General features: G+C 40.1%; 1 protein-coding gene across 11 annotated transcripts in view; it reads right to left on the reverse strand.

Annotated features, from left to right (window-relative positions):
• fcho2 (FCH domain only 2) overlaps positions 1-13,843 on the reverse strand; it is a 59,062-nt gene that overhangs the window by 29,837 nt on the left and 15,382 nt on the right. For all 11 annotated transcript variants that reach the window (XM_023338617.1, XM_023338608.1, XM_023338616.1 and 8 more), the window contains exons 3-8: positions 12,811-12,885; positions 12,571-12,712; positions 10,781-10,933; positions 10,459-10,563; positions 7,902-8,000; positions 2,416-2,512 (exon numbers count right to left, since the gene is read on the reverse strand). In XM_023338617.1, the coding sequence (XP_023194385.1) occupies positions 2,416-2,512; positions 7,902-8,000; positions 10,459-10,563; positions 10,781-10,933; positions 12,571-12,712; positions 12,811-12,885 (671 nt within the window). The remainder of the gene's footprint in view (positions 1-2,415; positions 2,513-7,901; positions 8,001-10,458; positions 10,564-10,780; positions 10,934-12,570; positions 12,713-12,810; positions 12,886-13,843) is intronic.

Below are 13,843 nucleotides of genomic sequence, written 5' to 3' on the forward strand. Positions count from 1 at the left end.
CTATTTAAAGTTCTGATCTGGTAGCTCGGAATCTGCAAGCTCACGCTGCTGGAACATGAACGTCCACGCCAAAAAGTCGGAAGGAGCTGCACCCAGTTTTCCTCTGTGCAGCGTCTCTGTCTGATTATTTTGGATGTTTGACACTTAAGAACGAAACAGGAAGATATTTCAGTCTACTGGTCAAGCAAACGTGCTCTCTTGCGCCATTGTCAATATGTTACTTGAAAATAGTTTCAAGACAATAATATTATCGATAATCGCAATAATTACTGAGACAAAACTGTTTGTCATGACAGACCTAATGCCCACAGCAATATGCCACTACCACCGTGTTTCCCAATGTGGGGATGATGTAATCGGTAATCTTAAGCATTCAACCACCGCCATAGGATGTCGGACTAAAACCTGTTAACCTTAATCTCATCTGACCAGACTTTCTTCCACATAGTGTGCCATCACAGAATGACGCCGCCACCACCATCTTTGTCCACTCAAACGACAAAAGTACAAAAAACAACAACAATGTTCGTTTTGGCAATTTTTCATGAACGGCCAGACTCTTGGTTTTCCCTTCCGCCTGAAATGTGGATCAGATTATGCGCCCAAAAGCACTCTTTTGCTATGAAAAGTATTTAAAAAAAAGAATGTTTTTTGGTTGTCTCTTCAATGCATCATGTGTCTTAACAAAGATACCAAACGGACACGAGAAGGATTGGAAAACAGAAGTCAGAACCGGGCGGGGAAGCGACTCCTTTTTCCATCTGACCATATTTACGCACACACGCTGCAAGCGAAGTCCAAACAGCCACACGTGGACATTAGCCAAACCTGGACAGACATTAGGAACTGTTTAAGCTCCTCCAAACAGACAGGCAACAGTGTTTATGCAGGGGAAGATGGCTCCTTTTCTTGCTGCTCTGCGAGGGCGGCAGGCAGTCACGCATGAGTGGAAGATGGTTTTTAAATTGCATATGCTTCACATGGCACAGGGAGCAGGAGAGAAGGGCGGGACGGGGAAGAGTTTGCGTGTCTGGCCCACTGCCAGTTGACAGCTCAGCTGGATATCGTTGAACAGTCCGACCTCTCTAAAATCCCCCCCTCCACTCCACCTCGCAGCGTGTCACTTTAGGATTGTTTCCGCAATAGAAAGTTTATTCAACCCCTCGTTCTCTCTCTCTCTTTCTTTGAAAAGGCCCCGGACCGGCCATCCGTTCAGCTATTTCATCATCGGAGAGGGTGGCTTATTTCTCCTGACAGGACCGGAGCTGCTGTGCAATCCCTAATGAACAGCTTGATACGGGGAGGAATTTTCAGACCGATTTTTTCAACCTCAATTAAATCCGCTGTCCAAACAAATGAGGGCCCCGCCGCTTGTTGGACCAAGTGTTTGGACACGGGGGTCACCGTTTGTGTACACAAAACCACGGCAGAGGTGAGGCCTCTGTGCTTGTGACCTGACGTAATAGGAGTGCGAGGAAGAGGGACTGGTGAGGTTACTCCTAGAACGGGACACCAGTTCAGACGCCAAACGGCAAAGGATAGGCCTCAGTAGAGGTGAAATAGTTTATAGTGACTGAGTTAATTCAGTCGGATTTCTGTGTGTGTGTGTGTGTGACGGAGTGGGAAGTGACTGTGCAATGCCAAAGAAAACTGACAAGTATTCCCTTGATTATTGTGGCACGGCAAAGTTTACACAAGAGCCATTGTCGAGCTCTGACCTCCCCGAAAAGTTGGTAATGCCTGCTTAATCTGCGAGCGTGTCACATGTTTGCTGGAATGCCGAGCCGGCCTTCCTTTACAGCAGATTACTATGATTGCCTCTGATGGCCTGCTCTAACGTCTAATTGCCCCTCTCCATGCTGCCCCTCCCATCAGGGAAAGGCAGGATCAGCCCTGCTCAGAACCGTATCGACGTTTCCACAGGTCCCACCAACTCAAATTCAAGACTTTTGTTAAGACGATTAGGAATGAAATTGAAAACCTGTGCCACGACGGAAATGTACAAAACAAAAACAGCCAACCGATGATACATTTGCACTCAACACAATGACGGATGCCAAGAAGCTAACCAGATACCTAGCAAAAAGTATATTAGCAGCTAGTTAGCGATAGCCTCAACTCGCATGGCGTCGCAAAACGCAGTGAAGACGTTTCTGTGCAACTCAAAATTTTGCCTGACAGAAAAATCTTGCGAGAAAAAATTCAACAAACAAAAAACATAGACTATCCAAAATTAAATTGTCCTGTAACGACAACATTTAAGACCTGCCATTAACGTGTGTAAGGCCAACTTACATTTCTTAAAATGAATTTAAGACATTTTAAGGCCTTCATTTTAGATGCATGAATTTCAGACTTCAAAGGATGTGTGGTCATCCTGTTTTCAGTGTCGGGACAAACAAAGTCCTGCCTTACCTGGCCTCTCCTTGCCTGTTCCTTTGCTCTCAGACAGTTTTTGTATTAAGCTCTCCTCTGAAGTGTTCTCGATGTTCCTCACAAATTCATTGTGCACCTACAGAGAGAGAAAAGGACAAGCATGAGATGGGAAAACTGGTCCAGTGAGGACCTTATGTGACTCTGAGAACCTCAACTACGACAAAAAAACCCCCCAAAAAACAGTCAAGTTTATTTGCACAGGACATTTCAGCAACAAGGCAGTTCAAAGTGCTCTGCACCAAAAAGACACAGTACAGTGACCATTTAAAACCAGAAAAAACATTACATTTTGTCAGTATTATAAAGCAAATATAGATCAAATATATTGATCAAGGTTCCAGTTATTTTGTATCAAGACACAAAATAAACAGGTGGGGTTTTTAGCCTCGATTTAAGGGAACAGCATCTTTGCAGTTTTCTGGAAGTTTGTTCCAGATTAGTGGGGGATAGAAACTGAACCCTGCTTCTCCATGTTTGGTTCTGGTTCTGGTGATGCAGAGTCGACTAGAACCAGAAGACCTGAGTGGTCGGGAAGGTTGATACTTTAATGTACTTTGGTTTTAAGACACTAAAACAAGCCCTCTGCCATGGGGCAAGTTGCACCAACCGCCCCTCCCTTCAGCAGAGAGGTTTTGATTCCAGTTGGACCACCGATGATTTAAAAGCATTTTCTGTAAACTTTTCAGTCTTCTGTAAGGGAATGCCATTTTGAGTCTTCATTAAATAACATCTAGCAGCAGGAGGTCACTCAGAGGTACTGTGAGGGTCAACTGTCCTAAACATTTCAGTTTAATTCAGCGTGAGAATTTAGCATTTTTCAGATTACCCGTCCTTTTATCTTGTTAGTTAAATATGCTAACCCACAGTGGATTGAGTGTAGAGGTGCAAAACTGTTTGTGTAAATCTAACAAAATCAGGGTGTGCCAAAATAGTAATGGCAGGGTACAAAACGGGGTTATAAACGCTAGATTATTATTATTTTTTTTTTCTAATAAAACTGTTAATATTTCTGTCACGCTAACAGAGTTTGGCAATAACAGTCAGAAAAACCTGTGGAGATTTTTTTAGATTTAATGGGAGTTCAAATCCAAAGAAAAAGGTGCATCATGAATGTGAAACTGAAAAGATGAAACTCGTCTAGAGAGTTTTTTTTACTGATTGCATTGCATTGCAACTGCATTCACTGGATCAATGCATTGAATATAAACTATGCTTATGGAGAACAGTTTATAACAAAATGTTCCTCATTCGTTTTAGTGATCTTTTTCACAGTTTTACCATATGCACACTTGATGTTGCTCCAACTTTCAATATTTGCAACACTTTAAGCTAACGCTTCTTTAGCATGCGCAGTAAGACCTACTGAGTCTTACAGTTAGACCAGGGTGCCAGAGGTTGTCTTTGTTACTGCCATGGTTACCCTCTGGGCGGTGTCACACAAAGGTTAGTGCTTGTTTGCACGTGCGCCTTTTGAGTTTGGTGAAGGGGGAAGTGCGAGCGATGCAAAGGCATGAAGATAAAGACGGTCGCATCTCGACAAACTATTTAGATGTGCGTGATACTCCCGAGCGCTATAGCGAGTGGCTCCACCATCAAAGCAAGACGGATTCACACATGTATGTGTGTGTGTCTATATATATGTGTCTGCCCCAACCTCCCACTCCCCTTGTGGGCCCCAGTGGTGAGGTAGAGTGCATTAGGCATCTAGGCCCTGCCTAGCAGCAGAGGATGAGGATGAGGAGGGGGAGGGTGTTGGTGGTGAGGTGGTAAGAAGGTTGCCGTGGCGAGGAAGCACACACGCAATCCGTCAGGTGCTGCTGGCGTGATGGTGGTCGCTAATGTCATCAACGTGTCTTGCCCTGCTCATCTCATATAGACACGCGAACACACACACACACACACACACACACCCACCCCCACACATACACACACACACACACCCTCATATGTCAACACAAACAAACAAACAAACAAACAAAAAAAAGGGTCCTCGTCTCTCCACTGAGACTTTCGCCCACATGCTACACAACATGCGTCTGCCCCGAAGGCGCCCTCGCTCACACACAAACGTTCATTTACAAAAACAAACGCAGCACGCACAGCGACAGATGCACCTGCCTCTCCACGCAGCGAGCCAGTTTAACTCTCTCGCTGCCTCTCTTCTCACCGCTTGTAAAAAGTGCAGTTCTTTCTCTTTCTTCTCACTCATCTCTCTCTGTCACTGGTCGTTCAGGGTCAAAGCTCTCGGCAGCCTCCCTCAAAATAGCTGATAAGAAGCCACAGTTGCTTTTTTTTTTTGGTTAAACAACGGCAATCACTTGTCAGTGACAGCTTAACAACGCAAAGTAGCTTAGCATTAAAGCCGACTAATGGAGGATATTTGAGTAAACAAGCAAAAACAACAGACTGAGCCTTTTCCGTTTTAGTGGGGAGTCAGTCACCTTTTCCCCACTAAAGGTAGACTGAGCCATGAGTTATTTGTGTCACACTAGAAACTCCTACGTGGTTTAAAAACTGGGAGTTGAAAGGAAAAAGCAACTGCATGATGCTGCCACTACCGGTTCTCCATTTTTGTTGGATGAAAAGCAAAGCAGCAGCCTGACGCTGCTGATAGATGGTAGGTGGGAAGTAGGACAAACATCAGCAAAATCTTTGGAAAAGTGAGCATTTTATGGTCAGTTAACAGCAAAAGTAAAATTTTATGACGTATTTTTGGTCCAGTTTCCATTGCAAATATCTTAGTATACTTGAAATAAGGCAAAACTAACTTCTGAGTAGCTTTTTAGCAAGATATAAGAGCTTCTTCTTTAAACAATTCTTTAAAATTGATTTAAAAAGTAAACCCTTTTCCCATGATATACAGTAAGTGAAAACATCTGCCAGTGGAGCAAGTACCTTTTTTTTAAATCAATATTAAGGTTTAAAAAAAAAAAAAAAAACTTAAAACAAGCTCCTCTATCTTGCTAAAAAGCTACTTACTTGTAAGTTAGTTCTGTCTTATTTTAAGTGTACTAATATTTTAACAAGAAACTAGATCAAAACCACTTTGAAAGAGGGGGAGAAAAAACTAATAACAGAAAACTTCTAACACAGTTTCCGATATTCGCAGCAGCGAACGTCTCAGCAGATTTAGCAAAAGGCGACGTTGTGGAGAGTTCAGAGCAGAGAACTGCCACCTTTACAATCCAAAGAGCCATTTTTGTCCCTCGGCTAAGCAACTCTTTCACAGCCGCAAATGTTACGTAACATTTCGAAAAGAGAAAACGCATAATTGTTGATTAATATCGACTGTTGCAAATTTGTTGTAATTATTAAAAGAACCACAATTTTACTTTTATTTTAAGAAAATAAGAAAACAACTTCTTTTTCAAGAAGAGAATGTTTTTTTTTTGTTTTTTTTTCTTAGATTGGGTGTGGGAAAATTATGTATTATGTATTATTATGTTTCCAACCTGCAAAATTAGATCTACAAAAACATTGGAGGTACTTCAAGTATCATGGTGTGGACATCCATTATATTTATTCCATGAAAAAAACATATTAATGTTATTTTATTTCTTTATATTAGTTGGTTCTTTATCAATCTGAGCCAAAGTTATTAAGTGTAAGGCTTAAAGAGCCGCTTGAGGCTCCAGAGCTGCAGGTTGCAGACCCCTGTTTCAGCGGAATGGTAAAAAAAAAAAAATCTAAATTACCATCTGAAAACCTCCAGACCTACAACAGCATGTCAAATGATACATGATGTGTTTAGAAAATGGCTGAACAAGTATCCTTTGTTTAGGTTTGCATAGGAAAATGTCTAATTTCTCAAAAATGCAGCTTAGGCTACTAAAAGTCTCTCCAGAGAAGCCACAAAACTTGTAAAATAAGGCTCTATTAACAGATGACACCAAGCTAGAGCTGTCTGACCATCAAAAAGCTTCATAATTGGCAAAACCAAACAAAGCACATCTGCATGAACTCTTCATTATCAACTTTGAAGTTTGGAGGTGGAGGAGTGATTATAATGGGCCTGCTCTGGCCCAGAATGGAGTATTTGTGATGCTCATGACGCAAAACAAAGGAGCCATTTCTGCAACAGAATTGCTGAACAAGGACAGAGTCCAGTGGAGGCAAAGGCCTCGCCTGACATGATGCGTAGAAAGTTTAAAACAGCAGGAACAAATCTCAAGTTTGAAAACTGAAGAGAACTGAAGTAATTTTCCTGACGAGGAATGTAAAACTCCTTCACACTGATGTTAAAGAATGCTAAAGTTCTACCTATTGCAGGATCATGTGGCAAAATGAGCTTCTCCTGTGTTTATGATGATTTATATGGAAAAGCCTTTCCCCAAGATGTACAGCAAAGTCATGAGTACAAAGTAAATGTCTATTTCTAATGTTAAAATTTCTACATTAAAGATAAGAGATTTTATATGTGACATCCCTAAGATACACTCAAAGATCTAAGCGAGTTGAATAAGAGCCCCAAAAACGCCATGATTTCACCACAGTGATACAAACTGTTCCTGTAGGAGACATCCTTTACCCAATAAGATTGACACTTAAAAGTTTTATTTGAAAAAACATGTAAAATGTAAGAGGAGGCACATTTTTGGGGTAAGATGTAAAAAGTATAAACACATTAAAGTATTGGATATCCAGGTGGTAATCTGCTTTTTTAGTTGGGTTTTCTGCAGTTTGTCCAGTTGAAATATACAGAACATTTTAGGACCAGATAGCCAGACACACACACACATATTAAAAAATCACTAGAAGGGTTTAACTTACAGTTAGATCAGAAGAAAATATCCAATTTCATTAGAATTTCTTGGACAGAAATCAGAAAATAACCTAGAAATGTCTATATTTTTTTAGACAGAAATCAAAAGATGCTACATCAGAGCTTCACGGAAACAAATAAGTGAATTTGTCTAAAAAAATAAATAAATAAACTGCATACTTTCATTACAGAAAACATATCTCAATAATCTAATAAGATAATAAAAACATCTTTTAAAAGGTGGTACTCTTTCTTCTTTTTTTGTGTCTTTCTGTGTTGTGGTGAAAATATCAGTCCATACTCTCACAATTACATCTTTAGAGAGCGACCAGCCAGCTGTGAGGGATTTTATTTGATGGTGCGGCGTCGCCATCTACAGGCCATGAAAATAGAGCTGCTACAAACTAATAAAAACATGCCAGCAGAATGTAGTAAATCATGACCATTAAGTCAAATTGCTGAATAAATAATAAAAAGAAATGACCTAAAACGTATTAAATACTGATCAATGGTGCTCTGTGAGTGATGTCTGAAAACCTTTCCAGCTGAACCTACAAGACTTTGACAGTCTGAAAATGAAGACCTGATCAGCTTGGATCAAATGGATCATTTCCTGGAGTTTTATTTCAATTACTGACCCAGATGACGGAGGATCAACCAATCCACACACGGGGAGGGGGCGACGTCAGAGAAACACACTCACCTCTCCGATCTGAACGTGCGTTTCCTCCACAGACTGCGAGTATGAGCGGATGATCTCCTTCAGGTGGAGAATGTGGTTTTCCTCGATGTCCTGGAATCTCTGAAACAAACGCAGACCATGTCCGTCGTCAGGCGACAACAAAGTCAAACAACTGCCAAACAACTTGACGTCACGTTATCAAGAGGATGGGAAAGCACAGAAACAAGAGCGTGACTTTGACTCGAAGGGAAATCTTCTCGCTGTGACCTCATGTGCGAGAGTCTGGGTGGTCCGAGGCGCGCGCACAACATAAGTCCTTTCACGAGATGTCGATTTTGATCATGTCAGGCGCTGGCGAGGATTCATTTCTGGTGTGTTTTACTGCGGTGCTTGCGCAGAGATCACAGGGCTCGAACGCTCTCATTGAGATCTGGGTTTTGGACGTAAACTGAGACGCCTGAGCTCAAACAGTCATGAAGAGAAAAATCCAGGCATTAGTGAGGAGATTAGCTCTTAATAATCACAAAAAGAACCCAGATAAAGAGCCTCTCGTGTCTGACTGTGAAGTACAAGGGTGTGCAGTCACAGCGTCATGCAGAAGTATTCATACACCTTGAGATTCTTTACATTTCATCATGTCACACGTGATGTTTATCCTCAATATAAACTGTAGTTATAGACCAAGACAAATCAGGGTATTACTGTAAAGCTGTCTTTAGTTGAAGGCTAAGAGATGCATGGTATAAGAGTCTCTTTGCACGTTTAAAGACTAAAACCTTTGACCGTTCTTTGAAAAGTAGTTTCAAGGTCAGTCTGTGCCGCCACAGATTAGAGCACAGAAGGCTGAACACGGAGATTTTTTTAGAAGCTGTTTTCCAAACCATGTTTCCTTTTCTAAGCAAAATTATTCAAGTCAATTCAAACTCATTTCAAAAGTACTTTATTTATCCCAAAGGGGAAATTAACTGCTATCCTAACTCATATCAGCCAAGCATCTTCAGAGAGTCGTTATGGATGGTGATGAAAGAACTCCAGTAGCAGTCAGTCTCGCAACAAATCTGAAGGGGCTTCTGACTGAAGGCTGTTGCGCATAACCACGACATGCTAATGGCTCAATATCTGGGCAGCAGAGATAACATTGCACAACAACAGATGTTGGATAACACCATCCATTGTTGGCAAGCACTGCTAATCCACCTCATTTGCTTTTGCCGCCTCTCTTCAAGCCTCTCTCTGCCCTTATGATTAGAAATAGACGGAGCTGGTGACTTGATCCTTGTCCAATACGATCAATTGAAGAGATGGATTGAATTTTTTTATTCTGTCACTGAGGGTGAAACAATTAATTGGATTAATTGTGATTAATCGATTATTGAAATAATTGATAAACAATTTAGTAACTGATTAATTGCAGATAGGAGCATATTTTGACTTTGACTTTGAATTAATGAGTTTCATCAACTTTTAATTTCCCTTTGGGGTCAATAAAGTTTCTTTGAATTTGAATACAGAGTTTTTTTAAAAATGCAGTTTGGTGAATAAAACAACATATTTAGAGCAGCAATTAAATCAAAACTGTACCAGAACTGTATTTATTTTGCATTTAAATTAAAGAAACCCTTTGTCTGCACATATATTTTAGCCAAAACTAATCAAGATGTATAGCGTTAGTTCCGGTTTACTAAAGGAACAGCTTGGCATTGCATTTAAGGTAATAAAATGTTTATTTTTCTTACTTATCAAATAAATTTTATTATTTGTTTACTTGTATATTTTAATGTATTTCTAATATTGTATAAAAGTTTTAGGTGGCAAAATAAAAAAAAAGTGCAATTTTCTTATCCAATTAATCTATTAATCATCCGAATATCGATTAATCGATTACTAAAATTATTGCTCTATCAGATTCAAGCCCAACAAAATATACAGAAATTGGTGGCTGTAACATGAAAACATGAAAAAACAAAACAAAAACAAAGTTCAAAGGGGTATAAATACTTTTGCAAGGAACTGTAAGCATGACTGTACTTCCATCTACTGCCAGCAAGAACACGCAGACAAACAGAACACACATGCAGGAGGAACATGCAGGTGATGTCAGAGCGCACATGTGTTCACCGTGTTTATAATTATGTGTCCACATGCGAAGCGTGGGAGATGAGCCGTAGACGGCGATCCAGCGGAAGCGCGAGCCGCAACGCCGCTTCCTCCACAACAGCGAGGAGAGAAGAACGGCGGGGTTAACTCGAACCAGCTCTAGTGGCAGTGCCGCTGCGGTACGCCAGGATATGGAGGCCCGATTCTGCTGAGCTGATTTTAATTTGGAGTTTATCTAATCAGCCGCTCGGATGGATCCAATCAGGGTCTTTGCACAACGATCCGGTTACAGAGGAAAAAACACAATCTGGAGACAATACAGGACCCGAAACATGGAACAGACGAGCACCGCACTAACAGATTACGCAACAAAGCGTTTGCATGCCACAAAGATGGACGATAAGCAGAGTTTGAGAACACATTTGTCATTAGGTCACATGCACATGGGGGGGAAGAGGAACCAGCTAAGATTCATAAAAACCTGTGAAGTTTCTGCCATCTTCTGTTCAAAGTCGGACTTGGCTGAAGCGTACTTCTCCACGTATGACTTGTAGGTCTCTATGGCTTTTTTGGCTTTCACTCCGGCCTGGAAAGAAAAAATAAACAGATCGATGACTTACTCTGGTTTGCTTTCTGGATCAGGTTAAACGTATCGGAGTGAAACCAGAGAGTGAGTTCAACATCTGAGGAAAGGATTCGCTCAGGTTTTGTGTTTCCGTAAACCAGGACACACTTCATCATGCTACATTAGCGTACCAAGGATATGTGCGTATGTGTATGTGTAATAAAGGGTGACCTCCCACCTTGTCCACGTCTCGCTGGGTGGCCCCCTCTTTGCGGAGCCGCTCCTGCTCCACGGTTTTGGCATTGTAGTTCTCCTTGGACTTCTGAAGAGACTGAGAGATGGACTGGATGCTCTGGACGGCTTCCAGGGTCGGTGCCACTTCTTCTTTTGTCTGAAAGGCCGCGTGTGCTCGTTAGGTCGCTCAACAAGACAAAAGACGTTTGCAAGAGTCACCGATGGCTCTGATCCTGATTTATGTCATTAAAAGGAAACACTTGGCCTGAACAGCCGATCCTCTTCAGGAAAATGACTTCAACCCAAATCAGGGTTACTGCACAATTCACATGTGGAAATTCCAGACTTTCAGAGTTACAACTGAGACTTGTAGGCAAATTCAGAATAGGCCGGTCAGTGTTAACGCACGTGACTAATCTGAACACTTTAACTTGTTAACGTTACATAACACAGACTAATTAAACTACTATTTTGACATAAAAGTCTATCCTGAATATGAAAACTTGGAAAACTGAGACTCTTGAGACATGTTTGGTATAATACAATAAAACGTTTTGGTTTATTTAAGAAAATGTGCATACAGTGACGGTTTTTGCTATGGGATACATGGGCATGTGCTCAGGGCGGCATTAGAAGGGGTTGGGCCCCCTAGGAACTAGAAAATTAAATACATCTTATCTGTCAATTGTCACCAGAACAAGTTTGTTACTATTAGTATGCATGTCTAATGGAGTAAGTTTCCCTTAGTTGCAGTTTAGTACTTAGGTAGCACATTAACCACTTTCTGCTAAAAAAAATAAAATAAAATAATAATAATAATAATGATTGCCTGCATTTCAATTGGTTGGAGTATAACAGGAGGGCCTTGCACAAATGCCTGCACATTTATATTTCAAACTTACAAAGTTAAGCATAGTGATTAATCATGATTAATCGGATTACATTTTTTAATTGACTGACAGCACCAATTTTAAAGTATAAATAGTAAAAAAAAAAAAAAGTAGACGGACAGATGAATGAATCGATGTTGCCATGAATAATCAAGTTCCAGATTTTTTCTGTCCGAGTAGGAATCCTGTAAAATCCTCTCCCAGCTCCTCTGTTAATTCTCACACGTGTGAAGCAGACCTTTAGCCAGGCAGAGGAGGAAGTAATTAACTTACAGACTCGCTATGAAACGTATATAACTCCGTATCTGAACGGTTTTACTTTATATGCAGAACGGCAGTGTAAAATAAAAAGCCATAAAACTACAAAAGCGTTTGGAGGAAGGAGACGTCACCGGATTCTCCGGCAGGGGGCTGCAGTGCGATTCCACACAAAAGCTTTAAAAACCTCAAATTGGAGCAGAAAATGAGAGAAACAAGAGAAACCCATGTGAATAAAAATGTCAAAGTGCCATAAAATTGTCCCGTTTTAATCGAGGAAGCGCTCTAGTTTACATCTTCCACAATAGAACGAAGACAAAACAGTGCTGAGATATAAAAACAGAACGTTTTCTGCCAAGGACGGGGTTTAATTTAAATCCGCACATTTTAAACAAACTGAAAGTTTGGGTCCTTCTTGAAGATAGGAGCTGCAAAGCAGAAACCTAAATAAGTGCTTTTTGTTTCTAAAGGTATCCATAGAAACAAAATTAAGCCAGAGAAAATGATTTTCTGTGGCTAAAGTTGCTCTTTTAAAGAATTGCTAAAATAACTTAACGACAATTCAGAACTTTATATCTACATCACATGAAAACAGCACGATGCCGTCATAAAAAGGAGAATATTAATTCAAATCTTATGTCTTTACCTTCTTGTGTGCTTTGGCCTGTTCTTCCACGTATTTCTGCACTTCTTTTATAAGCTCTTGCAGCTTCCTCACTAGGTCCATGTGACAGCTGGCCAGTTTCTCCGTTGAGCTTCTGAAGATATCCCACATTGGTGCAAAGGTCCTGTTGAACAGATTGAGTAAGATTCTTGTTATTAATGTTTTTTTATTATTGCTACTGTTTGTGACAGAGTAGGGGAATAAACTCATGCATAAACTCACCCCAGCTGAGAGAAGTTGCCAGCTGACTTGGCGAGTTTGGTCATGGACCTGGCGTAGGCCTCTTCAATGACACTCCTGCAAGGAGAAGAGACGTGTTATAATGACTAAGATACAGAGAGTATTATGTATTGTTATCTATTACATGAGTAAGTAAGGTTAACGACTCATTCATTGAACTGAAATGTGACTAAAGTTCAGGTTTTCACTGAGAACAAAACAGGCAAATTTGTTCCTAAATCTTGTGTTGAAGATGACAGAATATAAATCTACATGCAGCACCTTTGATTTATTTTACTTTGTGACTCTATAAAAAGGACCAAAACTGACATAATTAAAAATAAAAAATATACTTAAATGGCCCAATAAAATCAATCAATACTGTTGTGATGGGTTTTTTTTTTGTTTTGTTTACTTATTATCACTCTTATTATTTTAACATTATACATATACATTTTGTATTTATTTTTCTTTTCATCACCTTATTTTATTAACATTTTCGTACAGCACTTCGGTGCAGTTTTAAACCTGTTTTTAAAGCGCTATATAAATAAATTTGAGATCGACAATACAAATAAAATGTTTCAATTAATTTTAAAAAAGAGAGAATTTTACCATACGTTTCACAATTTCATTGACATTCATTTGTATTTTTCCCAGCTTAGTTTGAACAAATCATATTTTTAAGCACATAAATTCAATTTTGCGGTTTTTAAAAATATTTATTTTTTTTATTCTTCCTTTTACTTGTGGATGCATTTGAGTCCCTTTAGGTAATTTATTAATTTATTCTTTATTTCCCCCCCACCCTTCGCACAGTTCCTTTCATTTCCTTTACAACAATGCGACAGCAAGAGAAAAAAATTATATAAACTGCTGCAGCATCGCAGAGAAAGTCTGAATTATACATCTCGTCCAGCCATCTTGTCTCGGCGGTCAAGGTCGTTCAGGGGGAAACGGGTCAACCGAGTGTGAACTCAGACACGCAGCATTCAAGCATCAACGACAAAAGCCTTTGCAGAAGATGCAGCAAGAC

The sequence above is a fragment of the Xiphophorus maculatus genome, chromosome 8 (genome assembly GCF_002775205.1).
Source record: "Xiphophorus maculatus strain JP 163 A chromosome 8, X_maculatus-5.0-male, whole genome shotgun sequence".
In the NCBI taxonomy this organism is placed as follows: Eukaryota; Metazoa; Chordata; class Actinopteri; order Cyprinodontiformes; family Poeciliidae; genus Xiphophorus; species Xiphophorus maculatus.